The 27,703-nt window shown below is 43.4% G+C and overlaps 1 protein-coding gene across 1 annotated transcript; it reads left to right on the forward strand.

Moving 5' to 3' along the window:
• The first annotated feature begins 220 nt into the window (after nt 1-220).
• Nucleotides 221-25,744, forward strand: LOC311063868 (ankyrin repeat and SOCS box protein 2-like). The gene is made up of 9 exons (XM_084083482.1): nt 221-299; nt 7,188-7,541; nt 8,657-8,826; nt 8,939-9,094; nt 18,151-18,396; nt 19,654-19,825; nt 20,262-20,820; nt 24,227-24,380; nt 25,537-25,744. The coding sequence occupies exons 2-9, from the start codon at nt 7,195-7,197 to the stop codon at nt 25,716-25,718; spliced, it is 1,986 nt and encodes a 661-aa protein (XP_083939608.1). The 5' UTR covers nt 221-299; nt 7,188-7,194; the 3' UTR covers nt 25,719-25,744.
• Nucleotides 25,745-27,703: the final 1,959 nt, after the last annotated feature.

The raw sequence follows: 27,703 nt of genomic DNA on the forward strand, positions 1-27,703 counted from the left end.
GAAATACTCCAGTAAAGTAAAAAATACCTCACAATTGTACAGTCCTTGAGTAAATATACTTAGTTACTTTCCACCACAGGGCATATCAGGTTATAAGGGGTAGAAGGCCAAGGGGCACAGGAGCCAATGGCCTTCATGAAATGACTCCCCCGGTTTCATGCATGTACTGTGGGAGGGCCAAACGCAGATCAAGTGTCTGTGAAGTCATGTGTCAGTCTAAGAATAGTCATAAACAGAGACCCCGTCAGCAAGTCTCGCAGAGAAGAGAAGAGAGATTCACCACAACCTTCAGTATACACGTAAGAACATCTAACATTAATACTGTGGTTAGCTACGAATAGTTTGGTTACTTAACATTAATAATGTGTTATTGGCCTTTGTGTTTCATGGAAGGTTCGAACAGACTTCCTCACTGTGTCAGTAAACCCCACACGCATATATCCCACTCACTAGTGGAACATATGGGTGTGGGGTTGGACCATGTCCGGTCTATTTGCATCATATGCACGTGTGTACAGTAATTATGTTCTTTTAGAAACATTAGCATCAGCCTTGCTGCGTAATTCTGGTTCAGTGAGCATGCCGGGAGGTCAAAGAGGTGGGAGTTGCTATAAGCACTGTGCATAACTGTAGTCCCACTTTTCAGAAGGTGGCAGAACCATAGATATAGAAACCTAGATACCTCATTGGCCTCTGCAGTTCATTGGAGCGACTGGTATCGCAATACCTTTGTGCTTCCGCCCTCAGTCGCGTGCGTCACAGAAGGGGACGTTCAGTAGCCCAACCGAACGTCCCCTTCTGTGACGTTCAGTAGGCCTCTGATTGGCCTACCTTCTGTGACGCACGCGACTGAGGGCGGAAGCTGGTGTGCGCCCGAGATACGAACGCTTCAGAACCGAAGGAGGCGTCTACCTTTATATGTCTATGGGCAGAACCGTTCCCTGTTCCTGTTCATTTTCCCATAGCTTCATTTGATTGGCTCAGCAGCAGATTTGAACTGGAAACACATGGGAAGGTGTCGTGCGTTTCCGGGTCAAACTTGCTGCTGAACCAATGAAGGTACGGTCACACAGTCGCGTCTGAACGCAAGCCCATGCGGCACTTCTGCCTATTTCCGTCCATTTCTTTGTTATCTTCTGGGGCTTTGAGCAACTGGTGGGCAGTGCCAACAAAGTGCCGGTTTTCCGGATGTGTATCTTTGACTAGTACAGGGGTGACTAGTACTTTGATGATGGAGAGGGCCACTATATTTCCACACTCACTCCAGAGGGCCACATTGCATATACTGTCTCTCCGTATTTTAACTTTTTTTGCCAGTGCCAGTCTATGTCATACAAAAGTAGCAAAAATAGCCGATCTACAAGCTCCAAACAAGCTTTTGAGCTTGTAGATCTGCTATTTTTGCATTTTTTTAATTGGAATCCGGGTCATGTTTGCATGTTTGGAATTGTAACAGCTGAAATCAATAATATATCAGTAATCCGATATTAACCTGCGGGCCGCATTAAGTGAAGGTGGGGGCCGCATGTGGCCCCCGGGCCGCCAGTTGCTCATGTATGGACTAGTACTATTTGTAGAAGTGAAGACAGAGGAATGTCCACTAGCAACCTGAAACATATAAACATACAATATAAAATATTAATATTATCCATATAATCCTGTACCTAGCCTGTAGACCCGTTCGCAACTTGGTGTGAGGGGAGTTTCTCACTTGAACTGAGTCAATGGGTACCTAGACATGAAAAATCAAAGAGGTGCTCGTCCGCCATAGTGCCACGAATGGCGCAATGGCCAAATCAAATATGGCCGCCATCGGCTATGATGAAAATCCAACTTTTTTGTTTCTGAGTGTATATACACATGCAATACCTCCATTTGGACTAACTATGGGGTGGGGAATTCATTTCTGATATTGTTATGACCATTTTGGGTGATTTTGACCTTGGAAGGTCATGGTCAAGGTCATTTTGCTATTCCGAAGACCTTGCCATAACTTGGCCATTGTTAGGACTAAAAACAAGTGCATTAAGTCTAATTCAACTAATTCTGACATGTATAAATCATTTCTGATATTATTTTGCCCATTAAGGATCATCTTGTCATTGAAATTGAATTTGTTCCTGTTCGAGCTACCAGACTATCAGATCTGCCCGCAGTCTTCTCGCTAGCTATGCTGTGAAATGCTCAGAAGATGGAGAGACACCCATACCAAGTACTTTCACAAGGGAGGATTATACTATGGCAGGCATGGACAACTCGCTGATAAGTCATCACTCTCAGGTACCAAGGGTTCACACTACGCAGCATTAGTACTGTTTCAAGATGCCACCGTGAACAGACCCCTTCATAAACCTCCAGTGTCAAGTACAGGATTAAGCCACGCTGATCCAATCCTGCGGACACAGTTGCCATGTCAAGAGGTACCTCCCCATGCCAAGCCAGTAGTTCGACCTGCCCTGCCACCAGACATGTTGCTGCATCCTGAAAACAAGCAAGCAACATTACTCAACATGCCAACTGCCCGAAGTGTATCTGCAAAGAGAGAATTCTTGATCAGTTTGATCCGCTGTGGTGCACCAGCAGAGGACCCTCTTATATGGGCCGCTGTGCACACACTTGTCTCATCTACTGTGGTGCCGATAATGCGTGTTGGCTTCCTCCCTGTCATACCAAGACCCATCACTGAGCATCAGGCATCAATGGCGATATGGTGCGATGAAGGCGTGTTCGCCCCAGCTGTAGATATTTACCTGCACGAGACGGAACAGTTCAAGGATCTCTTCCTCTGCATGGGCCCTTTCCATTGGACTCATGTTCTGCTCAGATGCCAGGGAAAACTGCTTCGAGGTTCTGGCCCGGATGACGCATGAGTGTGCCGTGTTTGGACCTGGTGTGATAGAGTCAGTGTTAAACGGCAGCCATTATGTCCGGGCTCTCACTGGGATGCTGATTGTTGAGGATGTGATCAGGTCACTCCAGTGGGAGATGTTCTGGCACAACAAGGACAAAGCTGCATCCAGTGCTAGCACAGGTAGAGGCACTGCACTCTACACTGGCTGCAAATCAACATTGCCCAGAGCAGTTTGAGGCCCTGATTGGACAAGTAGAGAAGTTGAATCAGGACTTTCTGGAGTTTGAGAAGGAGTGTGAGGCCAAGTCAGAGCTCTGGCAATTTTTTGGAGTTTGGCTGGAGTTGGTGGCCGTCATCAAGAATGCTGTAGTCTCTGAAAGAGAAGGAAACTGGAATCTACATGCTGCTACTGTCGAGGACTCTATGCCGATCTTTGCAGAATGTGACTGCATAAACTACCTGCGTCATGGCTCATGGTATCTTGAACAAATCAAGGTGCTAGAGTTCACACATCCTGAGCTCTACCGGCGCTTCTCTATAGGCCAGTGGGTTGTTCAGGATCGCCAAGGCTGGTTCTGTGCTGTTGGAGGTGACATGAAGGTCGAGCAGACCATTCAGCGAGTGTCGAAGGGTCCTGGAGGTCACTATGTAGTAGGAGCCACACACAACGCAAATGCTGTGGCAGAGTTCGAGCTCTTGTTCCACGAGATTGGGTCGATCACCAATGTCCTCAACCTTTTCACCAACAACCACACCATGAAACAGACAGAATGCCATCTCCAGCATGCACTGAGCACCACTCGCCGCCTTACATTCAACCAGAATGTGGCGAAGCTGCTGGACTTTGTGCTAGAGCGGCAGAACCCATATTCAATAACGGTCGATGTGCCTGTGCCACTGCACAATCTGCTCACTAAGCAGGCTGTTGACAGAAGGGTCGCTCCACGCTTGCTCAACTGTCTCAGAAATGGGGAACGTGTCTACTGTTCATACAGGCAGGAGAGGTTAGTCGAGAAGACCAAGAAAATGAGCACAACCATATCAAAGAGGAAGCTACCTCAGTTCAATGAGCAACCAAAGAAGACACCAACAACCATTATGAAGGAGCAGAAGTTGGTCTCACCCAAAGACATGGCTGAGGCACATAGGAGTGTGGACATTGCTAAGGAGCGGGGCATGAACATCCGGCAGGTACTTACCCATGATGTGCTCCCAACATCTCCCCTGTTTGATGGTGACCTTCCAGCTCATGTCAACAAGTCAAAACTTGTCAGTGAGATTGAGTCCGAAGTCTACTCTTGCCACTCACGTTGTGGTAGACTTCATGTCGAAGATGCGGCAGATGCCACTAGCACGATTCCCTACTTTAGGTGCTGTCATCAACGCCATCATCAGCTCAACATTATCCCTCTGCCAAGAGCCAGATTTCATGCATCTCGTGCTTGATTCCTACATTGAGAGGTCTCTAAAGGAAGGGGAGCGCATGCGGCGTACAGACTCAACAGGCATCGACATCATTGGCATGAACAGAGACACACCCATCCCTCAGCAACTTGACAAGTTCTGGGCATCTGAGCAGAACAAACGGAATCTCCAGCTGTTAGTTCGGGATATGGTGTGCAATCAAGCCTGTGGCAATGCTACCATCATTGTCAGCTCTGTTGTCTCTGATGATGAGGTGCTCCCAGCAAAGGCGGCTGGTGGCAAAGAGATCCCTGACCTCTTGAACTGGATTGAGGAAGCTGACACCAGGCTCGTGGTGCATGTGGAGTGGGCTGTTCGTGTGAAAAAGTGCAAGAGAGTTGTCGTAGTCTCCAATGACACGGACACCTTTGCATTACTTTTATACTACACCCCATACTTCCAAGCACTGGGGATGAAGGAGATCTGGCAGCAGTATGGCACTGGTGAGAAGCGGCGCATGCTTCCACTGCATCAAGCAGTCTCTCGTCTTGGAGCACCACTAGCCAAGACAGTGATCAAGGCACATATCCTGACTGGAGATGGCTGCATGAGCAAGGTGGGGACCAAACATGCAGCTATGGCTTCTGACCCAGTGCAATACCTGACAAATTTTGGAGAGGCAGACACCTTGACCGAACAAGACGCAGCGTTGGCAGAGGAGTACTTGGTACGTGTCTGGGCAGGAGCCAGGTCAAGTACAACAGCCAAGACATTTGATGACCTCAGGGTAGAAAATTATACTAGTGCCAGTGCTGGAATTGATGCTCTCCCTCCCACAAGTAGTGTGATCAGAGGACACATCCAAAGAGGTGCCTTTCTGGTGCATAGGGCTTGCCACCTGCTTTCGACAGCCAAGGAACCCGAGGCAAGACTAGCACCAATGGAACATGGGTGGGAGGAGCACTTTGGCACACTCCTGCCATCAAAGTGTCTGAAGGCCTTACCACCAAGTCTGCTCACAGTATGCAAGTGTGCAGGCAAGTGTGACACTCGCCGATGTGGGTGCCGTGCTGCTGGAGTTCCGTGCATCATATTCTGCCATGGAAAGATTGAAAATCCCTCCTGTAAAAATCCATCACACTAACCTGCATGCACACATATGGTGCACCTTGAGAGAATTTATCTGATTTTGTGTTATGATTTTATTTGTATATAATTGTGTAGGTCTATATCACTTTTATTTGCTCATTTCAACACCCAATTAGGTCAAATTAGGTCAATTAAGGTCATAATCACCCAAAATGGTCATAATAATATCAGAAATGAATTCCCCACCCCATAATTAGTCCAAATGGAGGTATTGCATGTGTATATACACTCAGAAACAAAAAAGTTGGATTTTCATCATAGCCGATGGCGGCCATATTTGATTTGGCCATTGCGCCATTCGTGGCACTATGGCGGACGAGCACCTCTTTGATTTTTCATGTCTAGGTACCCATTGACTCAGTTCAAGTGAGAAACTCCCCTCACACCAAGTTGCGAACGGGTCTACAGGCTAGGTACAGGATTAATAATATCCAGCTATATGAAAACATTGGCGCACCTTACCTTGACAAATATGAAAACACCATACATCATTAGGATGATTAACCAAATGAACCCCGGCATGCCTATTCTGGGGGGAACATTCGTCAAAACTAGCCGATCTACAAGCTCATGTGCCCCCTCGTGTGCCTTAAGCAGTGGTTCTGAAACTTTTAGCTCAAGACCCAAAAGAGAAATTAAACATTTTGCCCGGGACCCAAACTAGTGAAAATAGCAGATCTACAAGCTCACAATGCGTCGCTTAGCGCCGCGTTGAGAGCTTGCAAATCTGCTATTTTCACTACTTCTTAAACATTGCTTTTATGTATCTATGGACATTATTAGATTTTTAAATGTTTTAAATACTTTAAAAATGATGGAATAGAGCACCGAAGTCTGACGTAATTTACACATCCTAGGTTTGTCTACCTGGTTCGCGGTTTTCCACCCCCATTCTGAATCCCCATAGACGTATTTAATATCGCGTCAAATAAGAACTGTGTTCCAAAAATAAACAAATGACCCTGGCGGTTTTACTCTTATGGATATGAAGCATCAACTGACGGTTAGAAAACGTTAATGTTACTTCCGCCGAATTAGTTAAATTTTCAGACTATAAACAGACTGTATCAAATATAAGTGACTGACTATCATAAACGATACAGAACCTCCTCCCTGACAATATCGCCTAGACAGTTTGTTTATTTTTGGACCACAATTCTTATATGAGACGATTCTATGATGACCCAATGTTATTCTCCATAGCGAAATTACTTTACGAACCTGGGGATGAACGAGTGACATCAGGACTTCTGTACTCTATTGTTTTTAATTGATGACAAGTTGTGATTTTTTTGTTTAAACTTTTTAAAATCTTTTGAAACAGGGGTTGATATTTACTCGCGACCCATACAAATTGGTCCGCGACCCAAACATGGGTCCCAACCCACTGTTTGGGAAACAGCACCCTAACGCATTGTGTGGGATGTAGACAGTCACCTCCATGACCAATGTGTGAATGTGGTTCAGCTATTAGGGCGCCTACCAATTGCCAACATTGCAATGTCAGCGTTAGAGATACGCTCCTTTACCGCTACATGTCCAGGCAGGGAGACACCATCTGGAACAAAGACAGCAGTGTGTGCAGACTTTAGTATTTTTCATGTTGGCCATCAGTTTCGCCTGCACCTGGACACCAAAGTGTCTCCCTTATCCTTTATAAACCCTATTTAATAAATGCTATTTCATGGAGAAGGACCATGCATAATGGAAAGGTTATATGCTACAGAAACAGATGGGCCAAATCGCTCGGCATGGCTACTTACTTGTTATTCTCCCTTATCAGCATCGTCATGGAGACAGCTGGCCTTTCTGTGCCAGGATCCTCTGGTCCATCGTTGGGGTTTGAGGACTATTCTGTCTACACCAACCTGTCTGATGAGGAGCTGATCCAGATAGCTATCGAACGCAGCCTCAGTGAAGACCACAGTAAAACTCCATCCACAGATACCAGACAAACTCCATGTCCACCCAATCCAGAAGTCAGACAGCCCAGCACCCCACACCTTCACAGAACCAGCACTCAACCAGGCACCCAACATATTCACAGCACCAGCGCTAAGCCCAGGCCCATACAACAACACAGTGTCACCGCTCACTACAGTTCTCCCAATCCTCCGACTACAAAGCGTGTTGACCGGTAGGTGTCTGACAGACAGACAAATGAATGAACACTTCGATTCATTTCAAATCCCATTACAAGCAACAGTCAATAGCTATATGGCTTAATGGAAGTATAATTGAATTATTAGCAAAAGGGAACCCCCTAGCTGGCATATTAATACGCATGCTGAGTCTGACTTGACTCCCTGGTCATGTGACAGGAAGACGTTTAATAGCACGGTGAGCAGTGGTGGAAAAAGTACTCAAATTCTTTACTTAAGTAAAAGTACCAATACTGCAATATAAAAATACTCTGTTACAAGTACAAATCCAAAAATTTACTTTAGTAAAAGTACAAAAGTATTGGCATCAAAATGTACTTAAACTACCAAAAGTAAAAGTACTAAATATTTGAAAATAGCCGATCTACAAGCACACAACGCGTCGCGATGCGACGCGTTGTGAGCTTGTAGATCGGCTATTTTCAAATAGCCTAGGTATAAAATAGGTTTAAAGTGGTTAATGTATGTTTCATTATATCATAGTTTATATCTGAAAAGTAACTAGTAACTAAAGTTTTCAAATAATTGTAGTGGAGTAAAAGTACAATATTTGCCTCTGAGATGTAGTGGAGTAGAAGTAAAAGTATTGGAAATTGGAAATACTCAAGTAAAGTACAAATACCTCAAAATTGTACTTAAGTACAGTACTTGAGTAAATGTACTTAGTTACTTTCCACCACTGACGGTGAGTAATGTCATGTAGTGTTATAAAAGACGAATGGTGGCGCATCGCAACAGTAATGGATTTTTTTTTTACGGAACAAATCAATACCATCAATAACAAATCAATAATCATCAACACATCAGTAACCCAGCAGTACATCATGTAGGTGAAACCGTACAAAGGTTGTAGGGGGCGCTATTGAGCCCCACCCATTTTCGAGATACATAAAATATGTAAACTTTTAACCAAAAAAAAAATGCAGCTTTTGAGCACCTTTAGGCCCTTAGAACATTTATTTGTGCAAAGAATAATTTGGCTTCGGACTGGTCCAGTGCTCAGGCCCCCTAATAAAAAAATATATTAAAAAAAGAATATAAGTGTGATTGTAAAACATTACAGTGTATGTGGATGTGTATTGTTTTCTAGGGTGGAGGATCCTCTGTTTGCAGCAATAAGAGCTGGTGATGTTAACAGAGTCAGAAAGCTACTTAACGTCCCAGGATGCAACCTGGTGTTGTCCACTAAGCCTAACTGGCTGGCAATCCACCAAGCAGCCACCTATGGCCAGGAAGCCTGTCTCAGAGTGCTGCTGGCAGGTAACACAAACACTTGTTTTCTAGCTGAAGAACACTTTAACAAGTGACATGGTTCTTCGGGGAATTGTTGGATCTGCTCTCTGTCTAGTTTGTTGTGTCTTGTTTCTTCCAGCCCGGCCTGGTATGGTGAACAAGAAAACAGAGAAGGAACAGACAGCGTTGATGTTAGCGGTCGATAATGAGCATGCAGGCTGTGTCCGTCTGCTGCTGGAGAGTGGAGCTGATCCTGAAATTGTGAATGAAGACCGAGAGACTCCACTCTATAAAGGTAGAAACACCACAGTTGTGCTGCAGTTTGTCCTCTAGTACTGTCGATTGTCTATTTTACAATCAGCCCTAGTATTGCTGGTTTTCTTTCGGACCATTATTATTGCTGGTTTTCTGTCCAACCATGATCCCTTGCTGGTTTTCAATCTCATACCAGGATTCCATTATGCTGAATTATACTACTGTTTTTATACAACCAATAAGTTAATTGCGTCCACGTGGGGTTCACTCTACTAGACTACTAAGGGGCTAGTTAGACCTGGGGCGACAAAATGATGCAATCAACTCGCGTTATGAACTTGTAGATCTGCTATGTTTTAAAAAGAGTTGTGGAAATTTCTGCAAATCTTTGAATATATATATTTTCCAAAGCGAACATTTAAACTCAAATCTTTGCTTCTGGGGATTCTACAAATGTCTTAAATAAATTATGTTGCTATATAATATCAGTGGTTCTCAAACTTTTTTCATGTCAAGGGCCCCCACAATTATATGTATTTGGCCGCGGACCCCCATCTCAAAATCTGTTGTTCCAGGGACCCCTCCCCCCCAGAAGCAAAGATTTGAGTTAAAAATGTTCACTTTAAAAAACAACAACATATATAAAATATTCAAAGATTTGCACACATTTTCACGATTTTTCAAAAATAGCAGATCTACAAATGCCGCGCTATGAGCTTGTAGATTTGCTATTTTTGAATAGCCAAAGAAATCTTAAAATGACACAGATGCGTTCCCGGTCTTAGGCTTCGTCCACACGTACACGGGTATTTTCATAAACGCAGATATTTCGTTTTCGTTTTTGAAAACCTCCGCGTCTACACGGCCCTGTTTAAAAAAATCTCTCTGTCCACACGACAACGGCTAAACGTTAACGGCTAAATGCAAAAACTCCGTTTACCGTGTCCACACGGGAACACATAGCCGGAGTTTTTAAAAATCTACACTGTGGCAGGAGTTTTCCAAAAGATGGGTTTACATGGAGCAAAAACGCGTTTGCGTGTGGACGAACCCCCCAAAACGCATATAAAAAGCTACGTTTATGAAAATACCCGTGTACGTGTGGACAACACATTCTCACTCCCAACTAGTCACTTAATGAAGAACCGTCAGTAGCCCCTAAACGTCCGATTATGAAGGTCCTGGTTCCCCTAAAAGTCCGATTTTGCAGTCCCGGTTATTTCTCCCTAACGCCCTAAAAAGTCCAAACGGGACTATGTCGTTTGCGCATGCGCAAATGAACGTTCAACATAGTGTGGTGGATGTGGTGGATTGCTCCATTTACAACGCTAACGTCCAGGTCATAAACCATCAGATTTCAAATATGAAGTGCTTAACTAAAGGCCACGGATGTTATAATTGTGTACGTTCCAGCTTGAGTACCCATATCTTCCGTATTGTTCAATAAAAAGCCTTTTAATCCGATCGACGGCCATTTTCTCCGTCTTTTCATCAGCTTTCAAATATGCGATCCTATCGGTCGGGAGGTGTATTGCACATTATAACTCTATGCGAAAATGGCCGACGATCGGATTAAAATGCTTTTTATCCAACAATACGGAAGATATGGGTACTCATGCTGAAACGTCGGCATGTATAACATCCTGGGCATTTAGGTAAGCACTTCATATTTGAAATCTGAACGTTTGTGTAGACGTTACAGTTGTAAATTGAGCAATTTATCACACCAGGTTGAAGAATGTCCATGACCGTCATCTTTCAGGCCTACCGCTGATAACCATTAGCACATTGGTTCTCAAAGTGGGGTCCGGGGACCCCCAGGGGTACTTGAGGGGGTTCCAGGGGGTCCCCAGCTAAATGATGGACAGGGACCAAATGGACCCTTATGGGTCTGTAACTCTGAGAGTGTACAAATGTAACCAAATGGACCCTAACAGGTCCATTTGGTTCCATTTGTACACTCTCAGAGTTAAATTAACATTGATTTTACAATATGAATGTGGGTCCCAGAGACCTACATGCCATTAAATGGGGGTCCGTAGCCTAATGCATGTCAAACTGGGGGTCCTTGAAATTAAAATGGTTGAAATCACTGCTAGAGAGACGTAAAAATCTTCTCTTATGGGGGTCCCTGGCTTATCTTTTGAAATGGGGGTCCGCGGTCTAATAAGTGTCTATTTGGGGGTCCTTGGCACGAAAAAGTTTGAGAACCATTGCATTAGCACATGAAGTCAATTCATTGTTTAATTTCAAATAAGTTTAATTTCACTTATACCACTTCATTCTGTTGATGTTTCTATTTTACTGCTACAGCAATTCATCACAAGGCTTTTTCTTTACTATTTAGCATAAATATAGTCCTGGTTATTTCTCCCTAACGCCCTAAAAAGTCCAAACGGGACTATGTGGTTTGCGCATGTGCAAAGGAACGTTCAACATGGTGTGGTGGGTGTGGTGGGGATTGCTCCATTTACAACGCTAACGTCCAGGTCATAAACGATCAGATTTCAAATATGAAGTGCTTAACTAAAGGCCATGGATGTTAAAATGGTGTGCGTTCCAGCTTGAGTACCCATATCTTCAGTATTGTTCAATAAAAAGCCTTTTAATCCGATCGACGGCCATTTTCTCCGTCTTTTCATCAGCTTTCAACTATGCGATCCTATCGGTTGGGAGGTGTATTGCACATTATAACTCTATACGAAAATGGCAGCCAATCGGATTAAAATGCTTTTTATTGAACAACACGGAATATAGGGGTATTTTTGAGGGATCGTACATAATTTTAACGTCCGTGGCCATGGGGTAAGCACTTTATAGTTGAAATCTAGACGTTTATGTAGATGTACGGGCCGTAAATGGAAAAAGTGCAAACATCAGGTTGAAGTGAACATCAGGTTGAAGTGTCATGATATGAAATCTATCTATCTACATTGGACTGACACAACGTGAGCTAAGAGACGTGGTTTAAATGCAACATAACACACATCACCACCCAAACAAACCTGGAAATATTCTGTGCATTTTCATATTTTGTTGATCATTTTTCGATAAGTGTTTGTTGAGAACGAGAGATTTGTTTAACTTTTCCAACCCCGTGACGTCACGTCAGATTACTTCCGCATTCCGCGTGTTCGTACTCATGTCTCTGTCAGTGTCAATAAAGATCTGACAAAACAAATGTTTTATGATTTATCTAAACGTTCAAATGTTTTAAAAAGGTGCTGACCCTATGGCCACGGATGTTACAATTATGTGCGGGCCCTTAAAAGTACCCGTATCTTCCGTATTGTTTAATAAAAAGCATTTTAATCTGATTGGTGGCCATTTTATCAGAGAGTTGTAATGTTGCGTGAGTGCAGTACACCTTTCAACCCATAGGGTCAGGTGAAAACATATGGAGAAAATGGCCAGCAATTGGATTAAAAGGCTTTTTATTGAACATTACAAAAGATAGAGGTACTTTTGAGAACCCATACATGATTTTAACATCTGTGGCCATGAGTTAATAATTTTATATTTAAAGTGTGAAGATTTATGTTGATGTACAGGCTGTAAATGCAGAAGTGCAAACACCAGGTTAAAGTTTCGCCATGACTGCCATAATGTATTATGGTTTCCAAGTGCTATACTGCCACCGGACATAAACATTACAACATTAAAACAGATCAAATAATTGCTGTTTGTGGTTCTATAGGGCGTTGGTGTAAAGTAACTAAGTACATTTACTCAAGTACTGTACTTAAGTACAATTTTGAGGTATTTTTACTTTACTGGAGTATTTCCCAATTCTCAGTACTTTAAACGAAATGATGCAACGCTGATATCGCTTTTGTAATTCATTTTATAATATTTAAGGCACCCCGTGTGTATTGTATTCCAATAATAATAATAATAATAATAAGGGTAATAATAATCATAATAATAATAATGTAATTATAGAGCAGTAACACACTGAAATAATAAGGGTAATAATAATAATAATAAGGGTAATAATTGAATGTAGAGCAGTAACACACTGGAATAATAATGTAATGTATAGAGCAGTAACACACTGGAATAATAATAATCCTACTATAATTCTAGTAACCTCTGTAGTGGTAGGTGAAGCTACCCGGTTCTCCTCAGTGGCTGGACCAATTGCTCTGATTTTGCACACAGCCATTGACCATTACCATCTGAACTTAACTGTGAAGCCCGTTTTTCAATTTCATCAAATCTCAGCTTCTTATTAGCGTTTATGTGTCAAACAATGTCGCCTCCTGGGTTGCCAGATCATGTGCGCATATCCCCCCACGGATGCGTCGACCGGGTATGGTCTAGTAATAATAATAATAATAAGGGTAATAATAATAATAATAATAATAATAATAACATGTGTGAGGAAAGTTATATTGGCGCGTTTGAGCTGAAGAGCTGATAAATAATCCATTGTCCGATTCGGCGCCCCCTAGTGGCCAAGTTATTCTAGAAGGACCGTAACCCTAATTTTCAGAACCACATGTCTGCGTGAGAGGAAATTTATATTGGCGCGTTCGTGCTGAAGAGCTGATAAATAATCCATTGTCCGATCGTGTTCTCGCCCCCTAGTGGCCAAGTTAATCAACAAAGCACGTAACCCTAGCTTTCGCAACCACATGTCCGTGTGAGAGGAAACTTATATTGGCGCGTTCGCGCTGAAGAGCTGATAAATAATCCATTGTCCGATCGTGTTTTCGCCCCCTAGTGGCCAAGTTAATCGAGAAAGCGCGTAACCCTAGCTTTCGCAACCACATGTCCTCGTGTGAGGAAACTTATATTGGCGCGTTTGGGCTGATTAACAGATACGGAATCCGTTGTCCGATTGTGTTTTCGCCCCCTAGTGGCTGAGATAATAGCGAAAAACTGTTCAAAAATAGTAAAAACAAAATCGGACACCAGTATATGCATCAGCGCGCCACCCCGAACGTGCTCGTATAACTCTTCTCGCACACGGCCTTACCGTTCTCCTTAAATGGCTGGGGACTAATCTCAACTTATTTCGCAAAATAACACGACATATCTCCTTAACGATACGTTTTTAGAATCCGTCGTTCGGATATGTTGTACAGCTCGCCGAGACGCACGTATGGATGTCTTGTTTGTCCCGCTACGACACTTCTAACGTTTGCTTCTGACAATGACATAAGGTACATGGAGTCGTAGAACGTTCACCCATACTGAGAGCCAAATTCAGAAATTGGTAAAAATGTCGGTTAGGGACAAACAAGATATCCATGCGTGCGTCTTGGCAAGTTGAACAACATATCCAAACATTGGACTATAAGTCCTTATCGTATTTGAGATATTAAAACAAATGCAATTGTTTCGGCCGCGTCGACCTTTGCAGTCTTTTCGGTGAACTTTTGAACTTATCAGTGTCAGAAAAAATCAGGATTGGTTCCAATAAATCCGGCTTACTCTCAACATGGATGGAGAGAAGTTTCAGATTTTTAAAAAATATCTCCATTGATTTATCACAGATTAGGTGCTCGATACCGCACGTACAAATCAATGTTTGACAAAACCACTTTCCCAAAGTTTACAAAAATCGAGACCTATCCCATTCGATTCAGCGTCCTTTTTTGAGTCTGAAAAGGTGTTTTTTAATATAAAAAAAAATATTTAAAAAAAAATGTGAGAAAAGCTAAACCTTGAACTATTTCAAAAATCGATAACTTCTTATTAAAGAATTCTAGACTATTGATGTAACCTACCATTCGACTCGAAATCATCTCAGTAAGCGGTTGGAAGGGTCGAAAAAAAATAAAAATAAAAAAAATATTTTTGTGAAAAAAGCCTCACGTTTATGACAATTTAACGCTTGTTTAAACCACTTTCCCAAAAGTTAAAAAAAATCGAGACCTATCCCATTCAATTTAACGTCCTTTTCTGAGTCTGAAAATGTGTCTTTTAATTAAAAAAAAAATATTTTTGAAAAATGTGAGAAAAGCTTAACTTTATATTTCAAAAATCTATAACTTCTAATTGAAAAATTGTAGACTATTGATGTAACCCACGATTCGACTCAGCGTCATCCAATTAGTGAGGGAGGGTGTTAAAAAACAATAAAAAAAGATTTTAATTATTTGATCTGTTTTAATGTTTATGTCCGGTGGCAGTATAGCACTTGGAAACCATAATACATTATGGCAGTCATGGCGAAACTTTAACCTGGTGTTTGCACTTCTGCATTTACAGCCTGTACATCAACATAACTCTTCACACTTTAAATATAAAATTATTAACTCATGGCCACAGATGTTAAAATCATGTATGGGTTCTCAAAAGTACCTTTATCTTTTGTAATGTTCAATAAAAAGCCTTTTAATCCAATTGCTGGCCATTTTCTCCATATGTTTTCACCTGACCCTATGGGTTGAAAGGTGTACTGCACTCACGCAACATTACAACTCTCTGATAAAATGGCCACCAATCAGATTAAAATGCTTTTTATTAAACAATACGGAAGATACGGGTACTTTTAAGGGCCCGCACATAATTGTAACATCCGTGGCCATAGGGTCAGCACCTTTTTAAAACATTTGAACGTTTAGATAGATCATAAAACATTTGTTTTGTCAGATCTTTATTGACACTGACAGAGACATGAGTACGAACACGCGGAATGCGGAAGTAATCTGACGTGACGTCACGGGGTTGGAAAAGTTAAACAAATCTCTCGTTCTCAACAAACACTTATCGAAAAATGATCAACAAAATATGAAAATGCACAGAATATTTCCAGGTTTGTTTGGGTGGTGATGTGTGTTATGTTGCATTTAAACCACGTCTCTTAGCTCACGTTGTGTCAGTCCAATGTAGATAGATAGATTTCATATCATGACACTTCAACCTGATGTTTGCACTTTTTCCATTTACGGCCCGTACATCTACATAAACGTCTAGATTTCAACTATAAAGTGCTTACCCCATGGCCACGGACGTTAAAATTATGTACGATCCCTCAAAAATACCCGTATATTCCGTGTTGTTCAATAAAAAGCATTTTAATCCGATTGGCTGCCATTTTCGTATAGAGTTATAATGTGCAATACACCTCCCAACCGATAGGATCGCATAGTTGAAAGCTGATGAAAAGACGGAGAAAATGGCCGTCGATCGGATTAAAAGGCTTTTTATTGAACAATACTGAAGATATGGGTACTCAAGCTGGAACGTACACCATTTTAACATCCATTGCCTTTAGTTAAGCACTTCATATTTGAAATCTGATCGTTTATGACCTGGACGTTAGCGTTGTAAATGGAGCAATCCCCACCACACCCACCACACCATGTGGAACGTTCCTTTGCACATGCGCAAACCACATAGTCCCGTTTGGACTTTTTAGGGCGTTAGGGATTGATTGATTGAATTGATTGATTGACATTTTTATTAGGCAAAAGAATGTAAAACAACACAGTTACATTTATAATGCTTTTGTCTAAAAGGTCCGGCCAAAAAAGTCCTTGCGGGCTTGTTTCCATTGGGGTCCTTGAATTAATTTCATAGACATATATAGTAGCAACCAAACAGTTCAAAAATCAACATAAGAATACAGAGGGGAAAAAAAAAATATACCATTATGTACAAAAAAGGTCATGAGAAAATAATGAAATATATACAAAACAAAACATGATCAAAATAAAATAAAAAGTATGTACAAAAAAGGGGGAGGGGGGGGGCAAATAACCAGGGAGAAATAACCAGGACTATATTTATGCTAAATAGTAAAGAAAAAGCCTTGTGATGAATTGCTGTAGCAGTAAAATAGAAACATCAACAGAATGAAGTGGTATAAGTGAAATTAAACTTATTTGAAATTAAACAATGAATTGACTTCATGTGCTAATGCAATGGTTCTCAAACCTTTTCGTGCCAAGGACCCCCAAATAGACACTTATTAGACCGCGGACCCCCATTTCAAAAGATAAGCCAGGGACCCCCATAAGAGAAGATTTTTACGGCTCTCTAGCAGTGATTTCAACCATTTTAATTTCAAGGACCCCCAGTTTGACATGCATTAGGCTACGGACCCCCATTTAATGGCATGTAGGTCTCTGGGACCCACATTCATATTGTAAAATCAATGTTAATTTAACTCTGAGAGTGTACAAATGGAACCAAATGGACCTGTTAGGGTCCATTTGGTTACATTTGTACACTCTCAGAGTTACAGACCCATAACAAGGGTCCATTTGGTCCCTGTCCATCATTTAGCTGGGGACCCCCTGGAACCCCCTCAAGTACCCCTGGGGGTCCCCGGACCCCACTTTGAGAACCAATGTGCTAATGGTTATCAGCGGTAGGCCTGAAAGATGACGGTCATGGACATTCTTCAACCTGGTGTGATGAATTGCTCAATTTACAACTGTAACGTCTACACAAACGTTCAGATTTCAAATATGAAGTGCTTACCTAAATGCCCAGGATGCTATACATGCCGACGTTTCAGCATGAGTACCCATATCTTCCGTATTGTTGGATAAAAAGCATTTTAATCCGATCGTCGGCCATTTTCACATAGTTATAATGTGCAATACACCTCCCGACCGATAGGATCGCATAGTTGAAAGCTGATGAAAAGACGGAGAAAATGGCCGTCGATCGGATTAAAAGGCTTTTTATTGAACAATACGGAAGATATGGGTACTCAAGCTGGAACGTACACAATTATAACATCCGTGGCCTTTAGTTAAGCACTTCATATTTGAAATCTGATCGTTTATGACCTGGACGTTAGCGTTGTAAATGGAGCAATCCACCACATCCACCACACTATGTTGAACGTTCATTTGCGCATGCGCAAACGACATAGTCCCGTTTGGACTTTTTAGGCCGTTAGGGAGAAATAACCAGGACTGCAAAATCGGACTTTTAGGGGAACCAGGACCTTCATAATCGGACGTTTAGGGGCTACTGACGGTTCTTCATTAAGTGACTAGTTGGGAGTGAGAATGTGTTGGTGTGGACGAAGCCTTAATGGGTTGATTAAGTAGCAGTAGTTCGGAAATGGTCAGCCCACTTCAACAGATGCTATTGTATGAGTTACCAAACAGTTTGTGTTCTCCCCAGCATGTGAGAGGAACAATGCAGAGCTGGTGGCCACATTGTTAAGCCACGGCGCAGAACTCAACACCCCATGTATCCTGGGATTTAGAGCACTGCACGAAGCCGTTACTCAGAACAACGTGGAGATCTGTGAGATCTTGATCAAAGCCGGAGCCAAACTCAGTCCAGCCAACGACTACGGCATGACTCCACTGTCCGAAGCTGCTCAGACTGGACGGTTAGAAACGCTCCGCTTCCTTGTCAGACATGGTAGGTACATGACACCCTAGCACTGCTGTTTTCTATCCTACCAGAACCTCTACTACTGCTTCTTTTTCATCCCAATAGGACCTATAATACTGTTTGTTTTCGATCCTACCAGGTCCTCTAAGATGACTGGTTTTCTATCCGATCAGTACCTCAAGTACTGCTGTTTTTATATCTTACCAGAACCTCGTACTGCTGCTTTTATATTCTACCAGGAGTACTGGTTTTCTATCCTATCACATTTTCAACTGCATTCACCCTTTTATTCTACAGTAGCTTTTGAAGAGACAGAATAGTCCCGCATTACAAGACCATTAGATCTGTCTATGTTCCAGATATCTGTATCTAATGACAACTATTGAAGAGGTTTAGGACCGCCACTTAAGAAAACAACGCAGGCCTCTTTAGACCAACTACTGATGAGCCATGGACTTCTGTTACAGCTCAGCCAATCAGAGGCTTGCCTGTGATTTTCTCTGACAAAACCTGGACATGATTGAGACTAATGGAGGACTGGCTCGACCTGGGTCAAGAGTCAATGACTGGGGGGCATGGTGGCGCAGTCGATAGCACTGTCACCTCACAGCTTGAAGGTCCTGGGTTCGATTCCCGCCGGGGACGCTGTGGGCGTGTCTTCTCCTCTGCGTCATCAGCGCCCATACCCTAGGTGGGGTTGGCGAAAGGGCCTACTGTACTCTGTGTGGAGTTTGCATGTTCTCCCTGTGTCTCCTAGGGTAGTTGATACCCTCACAAAAACATGTAGTAATCCTGGTCGCTATACCGCCTCCCCATGACAGCCGGGGCGCCTGATGGAGGGGAAAGAAACTGGTTGGAATAACGTGTTCCTTCCACGCGCTACGTCCAACCGGGGAAACTCCCCCCTGTCGGTCAGTTGGCTCTCATGCATTGAAGGAGGCATGAGCTCGGCCCTGGGCTCCTTAGGCTGGCGGGGGAAGTGTAGCGCCGAGGATCACTTAGAAAAATTGGCACCGGGTGAAAAAGGGTTACAAAATCGTGGGATAAAAAATGTAAGTTAAAAAAAAGAGTCAATGACTGATGGGCTCCTGTAAAATGTATCCTGTCTGTGTACCGGATGACAGCAGGTTTCGGACACATTACTGGCAGATGACATAAACATTATATATAACCTCATGAGACAAATTGTGTGAGGTAAAACTGTAATCATGTACAGGGAAATGTGTCTTCATCCATTTGCTGGTGTGGATCAAATGTTCATGTTGTACATTTTTGATAATCCAGGTGCTGACATGAACAAACAAGCATCTGATGGGTCGACAGCCCTTTATGAAGCAGCAAAGAACGACCATGTGGACATCGTAAAGCTTCTTCTGTCCCTGGATGCAGATGCTAGCATACCAGGAAAGAGAGGCCTGTTGCCACTTCATATTGCTGCCCAGAAAGGAAGATATACGTACGTACACTCACATAATGTGCCCTGACACACCACAACCTGGCTGTTACACTCATAAAACATTGCAATAGCCTCTATGCACAGCAGCCATATTGGAAGGAAATTGGGCCTCTTCCTTATTTCCTTTACAGGTGTTACCAATGATATTAATGAAGGCTCTGTTCCATTTAGTGTAGCACAGTGGTTCTCAAACCATTTAATTTCAAGGACACCCATAACTCTGAGAGTGTACAAATGGAACCAAATGTTTGGTTCCATTTGTACACTCTAAGAGTTACACACCCGTAAGGGACCATTTGGAACCCCCTCAAGGGGAACCATGAGGGTCTCTGGACCACACTTTGAGACCCACTAGTCCACTTTGAGTACACTATTATTCAATGCTGAATTTGAATATGTATAATGTATTGTTGCTGTTGTTATTATTAATTTACAGCATGGTGTCCATGCTAATCCCAGCCACCAGCAAAACGAGGGTTCGTCGAACCGGGATCAGTCCTCTCCACCTGGCAGCAGAATACGACCACGATGACATTCTGGAGCTTCTGCTCTCGGCCGGGTTCGACCCCAACGCCCAGCTGTCAACGGAGTGGTCAAAGCTGTACGAGGACCGCCGCAGCACAGCGCTCTACTCCTCTGTCTTCAACAACAACATGGAAGCCACCACCATGCTGCTGGAGGCAGGAGCCAACCCCAACCTGGACCTCTTCTGCCCTCTGCTGGTGGCTGTGAGGCAGGGCTGCATGCAGACTGTCAGACTCCTGTTGAAACATGGAGCGAACGCCAACGCCTACGTCCCCTTCCATCGCACCAGTTTCCCAGCCTCCATCCTCTTCAGTATGAAGCAGCTCCACGTTCTCAGGTTGCTGTTGGACAATGGCTGTGACGCCCAATCCTGTTTCACCTGTGACTATGGCAACGGGCCTCATCCGCCAATCAAAGTCACCCGCTTTGAGAGATTCGGGTCGGACGACACGCGCGACCATTATACCCAGGTACAGTGGTAAAGGGGTGTGTGTGTGTGTGTGTGTGTGTGTGTGTGTGTGGGGGGGGGGGGGGGGGGGTCTATCCTGTTGAAAAACCTAGACGCTCGGGTGTCACAGTGGTAAAGTGCCTGCCCACCACCGCGGAGGTTGTGGGTTCAAATCCACCGTGGTGCATGCGGCTTTGTCGAACGTCTACACGAACACAATTGTTGCTGCATGTAATCCTACGGGCTGGGGCGGCACCTGTCTGCAGGGAGTGTTGGGCAGGAGGAGTAGGATGAAGGCTCTATGTCCTCCCGGTGGGGGCTCCTTACTGCCAGGGGCGTCAGTAAGCTACAACAGCAGGGACAACACAGAAATGTGTGTGGGGAGGAAACAACTGGCATAAAGACTAAATTGGGGAGAAAAAGGGGTCAAAAGAAAGAAAAAAGAAAAAAGAGCAAAAGAGAAAACAAGAGCAATATTCTCGTAGGATATAAATCCAGCAGTACTAGTACTATAAAATGGTGCCCAATGCCTCCCTGCTTGGCACTTAGCATGTATAAAATTGTGTTGCAGATTAAACTTTTCCATAGATTTCATAGATAGCTTCATAGACGTGTTTGACAGTATCATTGTGTAGCGTTGTGTTGGATTTGTGTTAATGTGTATTTTCAGACAGTTAACCACTTAAACCCTCAATACTGCTCTATACAGCACCCCAAGTCCCCCCCCCGACCATACCTCTTTGCCGAGGCGTTGTGGGCTTGTAGATCTGCTATTTTTGGCTAACGTTCCCCTCAGAATACGGCTGCTAGGGTTCAAGTGGTTAGTGGATAAAAGAAAGAAATAAAGTCCCTATTATCACAGAGTTACTACTAAATCTTTGAGGACCCCGTAGGAGTCCCGGACCCCCTGTTGAAGACCCCTGAACTACAGTATCAGAAGATGGGCCGGGAACAGTTGGTTCCCAAGGCTACTTATGTACACTCCTACCAGGACTTCCAGTACTTCTGGGTTTATAACCTACCAGCTAGTTCACTATGTATTCCAGGTTTAACTAGTAAACACATACAATCCTATACAATCCTGCTTCTACCAGACTGACTGGGGGATGTTTAAGAACGCCGCTGGGAATAACATCAACGAACTCTCAGACTCAGTCACTGGCTTTATCAGTAAGTGCATAGATGACATAGTCCCAAAAAAGACAGTTCGGATCTATCCCAATCAGAAACCATGGATGGACAGCGGAGTACGTGCACATCTGCATGAACGGGATGCTGGTTTCAAATCTGGCGACGTGGAAACGCGCAAAACGACGCGCGCGGCCCTAAACAGCGCCATCAGGAAGGCGAAAATGGCCTACACTGAAAAGATGCAAGACCAACTCAGCAAGGGCGACATCAGGAGCACATGGCAGGCGTTACACACCTTGACAGACTGCAAAACAAGAACCAGAAGCGAGGTGAACCCGCCTGCCTCCCTCCCCAACGAACTGAACACTTTCTACGGCCGGTTTGAGATCAGCCCCAACCGCGGCAGCCAAGCGGGGCCATCAGCGGCACCAGCAGAGGAGAACCCTCTAACCATCTCGGAGAGAGAAGTGCGTACAGCCTTCGCTCGGGTCAACTGGTCTGCACATGCCTTAAGGCATGTGCAGACCAGCTGGCGGGTGTCTTCGCTGACATCTTTAACCTCTCCCTCTCCCAGGCTGTGGTCCCTGCAGGGTTCAAAATGTCAACCATTGTGCCCATTCCCAAAAAGGCCAGAGTGACATGCCTGAACAACTGGAGACCTGTCGCTCTCACCCCGATCGTCAGCAAGTGCTTCGAGAAACTGGTGAGGGAATACATCAGCTCCACGCTACCTGCCTCTCTGGATCCGTGGCAGTATGCATACCGCAAAAACAGATCCACCGACGACGCTATTGCCATGGCTCTCCACACCGTCCTCTCGCACATGGACAACAAGCTGCTGAAGGACAAATATGTACGTATGCTGTTCGTGGACTACAGCTCAGCATTCAACACCATTGTCCCAGCAATACTTGACAAAAAGCTCAGAGACCTAGGGCTACACCCAAGCATGTGCGACTGGATACAGGACTTCTTGTCCAACCGACATCAGGTGGTGAGAATGGGCAGCATCACATCTGACCCCCTGACCCTCAACACCGGAGCACCCCAGGGATGCGTGCTGAGCCCTCTCCTCTACTCCCTGTACACGTATGACTGCATAGCCACACATGTCTCCAACACCATCATAAAGTACACGGATGACACGACAGTGATAGGACGAATCGTCAACAACGACGAGTCTGACTATAGAGAGGAGATCAACTCACTGGCACTCTGGTGCCGGGAGAACAACCTCGCTCTTAACGTCGACAAGACCAAAGAACTGATCTTGGACTTCAGGAGGCCGCGGAGAGACCATGCACCCATCCTCATCGACGGTGCTGCAGTGGAAAGGGTCAGTGAGTTCAAGTTCCTCGGAGTACACATCGAGGAGGACCTCAAATGGGAGATGCACACCACACGCGTGAAGAAAAAGGCTCAGCAGCGACTGTACTGGCTCCGCCGCCTGAAGAAGCTCGGAGTAGGACAGCGCATCCTCAGGCTGTATTACAACAGCTCGGTCGAAGGCGTCCTAACAGGCTGTGTCACGGCCTGGTATGGAAACTGCACTGCCCGAGAAAATATCAGCCTACAGCGAGTAGTGCGATCGGCTGAGCGAATAATGGGAGACGAGCTCCCAGAGCTCCAGGATCTGTACAAAAAGCGATGCGTGGTCAAAGCCAAGCGCATCATCAAGGACAAGTACCACCCAAGTCACAAACTGTTCAAAACCCTACAACGACCGCGGCCGGGCAAGGGGTCCTACCGCAGTATCAAGAGTTCCACTACCAGGTTCTGGTGCAGTTTTAATCCGGCTGCTGTCATAATGCTGAATGAGGCATGAGCCTCGTTCAGCAGCCTGACAACAGGCGGTACTGTCCAGCTGGTTGCAGACTTTTTCTGGCTCTTCCTGAACACACCTGTGGATTATACCAGGGACAAATGACTTGGACTTAGCCCCCCTCGGACATACCTGTGGACTACACCAGGTACAAAAGACTTTTTTTTGTTGCTCTCCCTCATGGAGCTACTTGCGGATTATACCAGGGTCAGTCCACCCTAGGTGGACACGCACTGACCTTTTGCACCTTAATCCCATGTATAACGCACTGACTTTTTTTAAAACGAATTTCACCCACTTTTTTACCTTGTAAACCTGTGATGTGACAATAAACCTGATTCTGATTCTAAACCAGGTGACCATTATTACTTTACACAGGTAGGATAGGGGGTGGGGGGGGGGGGGGGGGGGGTAGAGAAACAATTGATCTGTTATTCTATCTAACTATGTTGTTTATTTGTTTGTAAATTTTCAGTTCTGCGAGATCATCTCCGTGGACAGCATCAGCCGGTGGGCAGGGCCCATTATTGACGTTCTATTGGACTACGTTGGTCATGTGACATTGTGCTCCAGGCTTCAGGAACACCTGAACAGCTACCCTGATTGGCAGAGCATCAAAGAGAAAGCAGGTAACAAAACCACATAGTGTATGTAGACTGTACAGTGCATGTCCCCTCATGAGGACTGATAATGATGCATCTATTCAAAATATTGCTGAAAGGTTCACATTAACAGGGCCATACAAAGCATCAATTAAAAAAATGGCAAAAGGTTCATCTATTTGTGTACTTGAACCTAGTAAATGTAGATATACCTCATTGGCTGCTGCTGTTCACTAGAGTGGGGGTATGCCCCCCCTCTACGTTCTTAAAATAAAAAACAACCAGTAAGAGAGGTTCCATCAGAATAGGAAATAACAGATCTGGATGACCAGGGCTGGTAGCCTCTGGTTAATTCTTTGTTCTATATCAGTGGTTCCCAAAATGTTTAGACCCAAAAGAGAAATTAGACGTTTGCCTGGGACACTCACAACGAGGCACTTTGCGCCGTATTGCGAGCTTGTGGATCTGCTTTTTTCACTGCTTTTTTTTAAAGGGGTGGTGCCATAGTTTTGTACTTTTTCTGTTTTTCATGTGTCTATGAGGTTGATAGAACTTCATTAAGCCCCCTGGTGGTGTTTTTATGGTGTTTTATGTCTTCTCTGACTATTTTGAGGTTCTACCTGGAGGCTGAAACCTTGAGGGTCAAACGTGCCAATAGAAAAACAGCGCTTTAGTGACATAGTAAAAACATACCCTCCCCCTCATTATCTTAACAACAGCTGTGGGCATGAGGAGGCTGAGGGACTAGGACAGGTGGGTGGTGCTAAGGTGGTGGAGGAGGTGCTAAGGTGAGAACCAGGTATACGTAATGAACTGGAGGCGTGTCCACATAAAAACATCATTTTAACAAGTTCTGTAAAAAAAAAAAAAAAAATCTTCCTCCTAGTATAACCATAATACCTGATGATCATGTTTTAGGGGGGGAAAAATCACTGAAAATCACGGCACCCCGTCTTTAATGTATTTATGGAAATCTTTTGAAATATATATATATATTTTTTATGCAGGAAACAAAAAAAGGGGATATTTACTCGCGACTCATATAAAGTGGTCCGTGACCCACTGTTTGGGAAACCGTGCTCTCTCTTTATATATATATATATATATATATATATATATATATATATATACATATATATACTGATATACAGTGTGTGTAAGTGCAGAATGTTGTGTGTTCCAGCACCACCGTGGAGACTCATGCAGTTGTGTCGACTGAAGATCAGACAGCAGGTTGGAATCCAACGCCTCAGAGATATTGTGACCTTACCTCTTCCTGGAACTCTCATCAGGTTCCTCCAATACCAGGAAGCCTCTGTGGATGAACCCCAGGATTCATGGGAGGACATGAACGTATGGAGCTAAGCATTGTGGGGGAACCAGCATTGACAACAAAGATCACCCTGTTTCTCTTCATGGACATCATATCATGGACTTTGAGAGACACGTCTAGCCACCTCTGGAGGTTCTGAATGTGCGATCTTTGTACATTTAGATTTGGCTGACTGTTATCAACAGGTTTGATTTGATTTCACAGGATGCACATTAAAGAAAGTTGTTGCAGTAAGACATTCTTCATGTTGACAGTTTTGCAATAACATTGTACTAATGTATTAGTACAATGTTTTTGCAATAACATTGTACTAATGTATTATTAGTGTGTTAATTGTAGTGAAATGAATATATTTGTGAAAAAATGATTGCAGTCATACATTCAGTCTCTTACCACTAGATGTCAGCAGGCTGAGGGAAATACCATCATCATCAATACATGGATGGATCCATTTGTTCAGCAGTTATCTGATCAGATTCTGGCTATTGGATTGGGTCAAATCTTGAAAATGGATTGTTCAAAAGAGAGGGGGAAAAAGAAAGAAAAAATAAGCATTCTGAAATTGGAATAGATAACATTAACAGGCTGGATTTCAGGAACAAAATGTAATAAAACGTTTGTCAAGTAATATCTCAATAGCGTAACATCCACAGTGTATTTATGAATGATGTATATTTGTTTGTATGTATTGGTTGTGGGTCAGATGAGGGGTCTTATAACTTAAGAAAACAAAAAGGGAAGAAGAGACTAAACTTAAGATGGATGAGGATATTTGTAATTATTGCTGTTTTCTGTCTCTTCAGTTAAAATCACTTCAAGTGACACCACTTATTCTAGCTTAACTTTTGATACAACTGGGCAAATCAAATACAAATAAAACAAAGATTTTAGCGGGGTATCCAGGCCACCATCAGGGCATATAATGTTTTTGAGGGGCAGAAGGCCAAACTGAGGCACAGTGGCCATGGCCTCCAAGAAATTACTGCCCTGTTCCCTGAGCAAGATACTTGCTTTATTTTATTCTTACTTTTACTTCTACCGCTTTTTGCAGTTCTGGCATAACTGTGGACAAGAAACAAATCGTCCGATTGGCCAGAGGGGGGTGTAAGCAGTCAATTGAAAATGGAAACTTTTAACAGGTATAATTCATGCCCTGTTTGACCTACAACCATGAAACTTCCTTAAACATATTGCTCTTAGAATTAACATGATTTTGAGTACTTTGAAAAACACTCAAATCCCTACTCCTATACAATACACAGTATTTTTATGCGATCTGCACGAAAGGTTCTGCACACAATCCATGGACCAATATCTAAAATCCCAGTGAAAGAAAGTCTACATGTGCCAATAAATATCGAAAAGGAAGTGGCTTCATAAAAATCCAACATCTTTCATGTAACACATAATATTATATACTTATGCTGCTTGACAGAGACTATGCATGATTATACATAAGGCACAGACTCCACAAATCTGCACAGAGGTCTCCACAGAGGAACAGATCCACCCACATGAAGGGAAGAACAGTCAGTCTCAAGTAAAATGTTCCATTTAACAGGCTGTGATCGTCATAGCGGGAGGCATGCGTTGAGGCGGTGTATTCATGATCGGTGAGATTTGACTACACACCTCTTCTCGTCAGAGTCGTCTGGGAGAAATGCGAGGCCCTGTGCGAGGGCAGCGGGAGCATGCATGCACGCTTTTTTTTTGTGCGTTTTTTAAGATTCATTTATTACTATCCCCATATTAAATTCTGCTGGTTTAGCTCCTTTTCTTAACAAAACAAAAATAAACTCCCAATGAATTACATTGTAAGCTACCATGAATTTCACATTGTATTTTTAAACAAAATATAACTCAACATACTTTAAATGTTAATCTTAATAAACGTGATTCTGTTCACTTTTATATATTTAGAAAAAAGAAAGGAAAACATTCGCACTACCGTAGCGGCGGCTCTGCTTCTCGTACAACCTCTGCTTCTCGTACAACTGGAGGAAGGGAAGCTTCCCTC

The sequence above is a fragment of the Gymnoscopelus microlampas genome (genome assembly GCF_963454915.1).
Source record: "Gymnoscopelus microlampas genome assembly, chromosome: 16".
Classification (NCBI taxonomy): Eukaryota; Metazoa; Chordata; class Actinopteri; order Myctophiformes; family Myctophidae; genus Gymnoscopelus; species Gymnoscopelus microlampas.

Excerpts from the sequence above, each read along its gene's own strand:
- LOC311063868 (XM_084083482.1), top strand. The coding sequence starts at position 7,195 with ATGGAGACAGCTGGCCTTTCTGTGCCAGGATCCTCTGGTCCATCGTTG. Across the intron at positions 18,397-19,653 it reads CCGCTTCCTTGTCAGACATG|GTGCTGACATGAACAAACAA; the intron begins GTAGGTACATGA and ends TTGATAATCCAG. Across the intron at positions 24,381-25,536 it reads GAGCATCAAAGAGAAAGCAG|CACCACCGTGGAGACTCATG; the intron begins GTAACAAAACCA and ends TGTGTGTTCCAG.